The sequence below is a fragment of the Hibiscus syriacus genome, unplaced genomic scaffold (assembly GCF_006381635.1).
Source record: "Hibiscus syriacus cultivar Baekdansim isolate YM2019G1 unplaced genomic scaffold, ASM638163v2 tig00111634_pilon, whole genome shotgun sequence".
Lineage (NCBI taxonomy): Eukaryota > Viridiplantae > Streptophyta > Magnoliopsida > Malvales > Malvaceae > Hibiscus > Hibiscus syriacus.
This window is the reverse complement of record NW_024063140.1, coordinates 1,025,400-1,029,585: the sequence shown is the minus strand read 5'-3', so window position 1 is coordinate 1,029,585 and position 4,186 is coordinate 1,025,400. Positions and strand designations below refer to the sequence as shown.

The window sequence follows — 4,186 nt, the reverse complement described above, 5'->3', positions numbered from 1 at the left end:
GATGAGGAAAAAAGTTAAAGAAACAATATGGGAAGGAAAAACATATAAAATATAATATGGTAATCAATGGTTTTCAATCATTAATAATTCCATATATAGACTTTTCAATTGTAATCGTACCATGTACAAGATTATTAAGTCATCAATGCTGATCTGTAACAATTATTTAGGTTTTTTTCTTCTATTATAAGGAGAAGAAATTACTAATATTAAAATTCACATCACATGTATTCCAATAACACTTTCGACGAATACATTACAATAATAGCAATTTCTAAGAATATATAATATATCAATAAAGAATAACTAAATACGCTTCTCGGGCATTTGCTCTTTCCTATTTTCCCTTCTTGATTCAATTAAGACGAAAGAAGAGAAATAAGAACTAATTACAGAGAAGCTTTTATATATATATATGTCGGAACAACACGAGATATATTCAACATGGCAATGTGGATCACAGTAATGAGACTACTGCACATCCAGCAATGGTTCAGAAACTTAGATTCCTATGATACTTTCTGGTGGAATTTGAGCCACATTACCAGAACTTTCGGAATTCTTAGGCCTCCACTGGGTCCTTCCTCTTACCACCTCAGACCCGTCTTCAAGACGGAGCAAGTGTCGGCACTCGATTTCACCGAGATTCACCGAGTTCTCCGCACCACGGTCGGAGACAGCAGTTAGTGACTGCAGCATGCTGTCCCTCCCACACTCCCTCCTGTACTCCAATGACATGGAGGATAGCTCGCGAGACTCCAAGATTGGCAATGGAGCACTCTGCAACCAGTATTAGTTTCCGACTAAAATCAGATTCCGAGCATCAAGTTGCTAAATCGCAGTTTCTTATTATATCATCCACTACATTGAAGCTATTGGTTCCAAGGAAACACCAATCGATCAAAGATGTACTTAAACAATTTGGTTTCGTCGATGAATGCAACTTAAACAATTCTAATGGATGTACAGGAAATAACATTTTGCTTTTAGGTTGGAGCATAAATGGTAAGGGAGTGAGTCAACCTCAAGGATCCAGCCAATGTACTTCACATTATTAACATGCTGATTCACATCCAAGTCACTCCATCTGGGCTGGCAAATTAGAAATAAAGTTTCAATAAGAATGCAACAATGGAATAGAAATACTAGAGCAGTGGGGACTTACAGTTAAACCTTTACGAACATATTCTGCGCTGCTGTCATCGAGTTTCACTAATTTCCGGCTATCCTCGGCGACAACAGGTTCAGAGTTCATAAAATATGGCTCTATTTCCCCTCGGACCTCTTCTGGAATTTTCGATAACCTTCTAGTCACTTTATTCATCATCACCCAAATGCTGCACATCACCCAAATAAGTCACTCCTGAAACACCATTTAATAATGTACAAGCACATGGATGAAAAGAGCAATCACTATTTGTGGCCCGGTAAACCAAAATCTGCATCAACTATTGTGATGAACAAGATCAATCCATCATATGTTTAAATGTAAGAACAAAGACCAGCCGAAAGAAGCCTGACCTTGAAGCTCTTGTTAAAATATCACCAGTTTTACTATCGCGGATAACCCAATCCCTTCGCATGCAATTCTTTCCTGATGCACTGACCCAAGAATCTACTTGAACAACATCACCCCTGCAAACACAATAAGTCCAATGTAAGAGTTAAACTTGACTATAGCAGTTGCCATATCATCCAAGCAAGAAAACACGTCTCAGTAACATCATATTGGGTACTGTATCCACATAACATCATGATGATACACACATATAATCCCTAACAACACAGGAAAGCAGAACAGGCTTATCATGAAATGTGGCTACAAGAGCAACCCATTTAGCAAGAAAGTGCATCTTACCAAGTAGGATAACGATCAACCACAACTTGCATCCGAGTGACTACCCATATTAGATTCTTCTGGCACATCTCAGGGGTTGAACCAAAGCCATCTCCTAGCATTCCGGCACTTCTAACATGATTAAGTGCTGTTTCCTGCCAAAAAAGATATCTGTTAGTTAAAAATCAGTCATATTCTAACCCCAACATGAAAAAACAGTAAATATAAATCATAGCCAAATAACAATAACCCGAACCTGTAAATGATTCATTACTGTCTCTATGGATGCTGTACGATCAGCACCTATCTCATAAGACCTAATTGAGAAGTTCTGTCTGAAAACAAGACCATCCTGAACAATTCTTCCTATACCAAACGGATCAATGAGCATGTCAGGTCGCTTCGGCTTCCAATCAAGCATCGTCCACTGCTTCTCAGAAGCAAAGAAAACGGTCGTGATAGCAGCAAGAAGCATGCTCCAATCAGGTAACTGATTGATAAAGGTCCTCGGAGGAGGAGAACAGTAACCATCTTCATTCTTGGAAACTTCCATTGGAGATGTAACAACCTTGGTTCCATTTGTTTTTGGAGGGGCTTGAGCATTTGCCTTGACTTGCAAACTTCCAGAAGAAGACGATTTCGTCGTGATACCTCCAAGGTTAATGGATCCATTTCCAAGCTGCTTCTTTTTTGAGCCGGATGAGTCTGGGGATGAGAAGACCGGAAAGAATGCGGACGTAGCAGCAGTGGCAACCATATTTTTATAAACTAAAAAAAGAAATATGATCTGCTAAAAAAAAACCCTCTTTTGCTAAGTGCAAGCTTTTTCAGAAAAGCATCTGCTGCATTCTCCAACTGTATCACATATTATTATAATAATAAAGAATCAAAACATTTCCAAAAGACGTGTTAAAAGATTCAGATAAAGCCTCAAATTATAATTCAACGTAACATCCCAATTTAGTTTTCTCCATAATCTAACCAGAGAACATGTATTTGAAACATCAAATAAGCTGTTCATGTCTACAAAATAAACTATCATGTTTTACCATCTAAAACGACACGGACCACGCGGTAAATTAACAGAGCAACTGTAAATGTGCAAGTAAAGAAAAATAAAACAGAGAAGCATATATAAGCTGTAAAAATGTTTAAAAATAAAAGTATAGATAAAATAATGGCAAACAATTCATAACGCATATCAGCTTCCGTATCCGTTATAATACAGATCAGAGCATTCCTTTTATAAGAAACAGCGACCGGAAAAATAGACGTTCCAAAAATATATTGGTTGGTCCGAGACTTTGCCTCCCGATCCGTAAGAAGATGCTGTGAGCTCCTTAGAGACTTCTCCCACAATCCGATATCTTGATGTGGTTCAGGGGGTTGATTTGGAGGAAAGTCACAAGGACCAAATTGGAGAACTTGGCAAATTTTAGGACCGAATTGGCGAAATTGGTAACTTAAAGCAAGTTTTCGAATTTGGTCCTCGTGGCTTGGAAGCGATCTCGGTATCGGAACGCAAACCCCCGGGATAAATGACTCATAGAAACCCGGTAAAACAAAATCTTCCCCGTTGATGCCCCTACCACTACTCAAAAGTCAAAACATTTTTTTAAAAGCAACATCCAGAATCTTCCATCCGTTTCTTGCCAACCAAACAGAGCAACAACATATCAACCAGCAAACACAGATCAAACCAAAACAAAAACAACAATAATAACCAAAAAAATCTGCACGTTCATACCTCAACGGGAAAAAGCGAATCAATAGAGTGGGAGGTTTTCTCGAGAGAAAAATGCAAAAGACGAGAAAGAAACTATTGTATGACTTAGAATCTTCAAACTCTTCTCGATAGTTCTAGTGACTGCACTCTAGCACACCTTCCTTCTTCACTAATCTCTCTCCCCTTATTTCCTTCTTCTGGATTTTGAATTATTTTTTGAAATTCCGTTTCAGTTTCCAAAAGCAAACAGATAAATTTGGAAAGAAGAGTATTTTCTTTCGAGTTTTGAAAGAGAAACAGAGAATATTTAAAGCCAGCGTCCAGCTGTTTAGTATGTGGTGGGGAAATGGCGTCCAACGTCTTTATTTATAGCGTACACCCTGTCTCTCCCGCCTATCACACTTTCCTTCTCGTTTACATCTTTCCAATTTTGTAACACTGTTTTCTCTTATTTACCATCTTGCCCTTTCCCCGTAATTTATGATTATTAACGTTATTAAATTTGTACCAACCAAATATTCTCGTTATTCGTTACGATTTTGAGTTTTAAGCGTTTAATATTAAATGATTAAGAGTAATTTTTAAATAAATAATATTTTATACTTACATTAGATTATAAAAAT

The 4,186-nt window shown here is 37.6% G+C and overlaps 1 protein-coding gene across 2 annotated transcripts; it reads right to left on the bottom strand.

The window, feature by feature from the left end:
• Window positions 1-381: 381 nt before the first annotated feature.
• LOC120166267 (palmitoyl-acyl carrier protein thioesterase, chloroplastic-like) lies at window positions 382-3,784 on the bottom strand. 2 transcript variants are annotated; one of them, XM_039175568.1, is made up of 7 exons: window positions 3,585-3,784; window positions 2,094-2,692; window positions 1,859-1,992; window positions 1,522-1,635; window positions 1,166-1,337; window positions 1,024-1,092; window positions 382-799 (listed from the first exon to the last, which is right to left on the bottom strand). In XM_039175568.1, exons 2-7 carry the CDS (start codon window positions 2,592-2,594, stop codon window positions 638-640), a joined length of 1,152 nt encoding a protein of 383 aa, XP_039031499.1. In that variant the 5' UTR covers window positions 2,595-2,692; window positions 3,585-3,784; the 3' UTR covers window positions 382-637. The 2 variants fall into 2 exon arrangements, with proteins under 2 accessions (XP_039031499.1, XP_039031498.1); XM_039175567.1 differs by having other exon boundaries at window positions 382-780; window positions 3,585-3,782.
• Between the last annotated feature and the right edge of the window lie 402 nt (window positions 3,785-4,186).

Bases quoted from the DNA above. Each gene is read 5' to 3' on its own strand.
- LOC120166267 (XM_039175567.1), bottom strand. From the start codon at position 2,594: ATGGTTGCCACTGCTGCTACGTCCGCATTCTTTCCGGTCTTCTCATCC. The intron at 1,636-1,858 runs GTAAGATGCACT...TTGTGTTTGCAG, and splicing joins GTTGATCGTTATCCTACTTG to GGGTGATGTTGTTCAAGTAG. The intron at 1,093-1,165 runs GTAAGTCCCCAC...CTAATTTGCCAG, and splicing joins ATGTTCGTAAAGGTTTAACT to CCCAGATGGAGTGACTTGGA.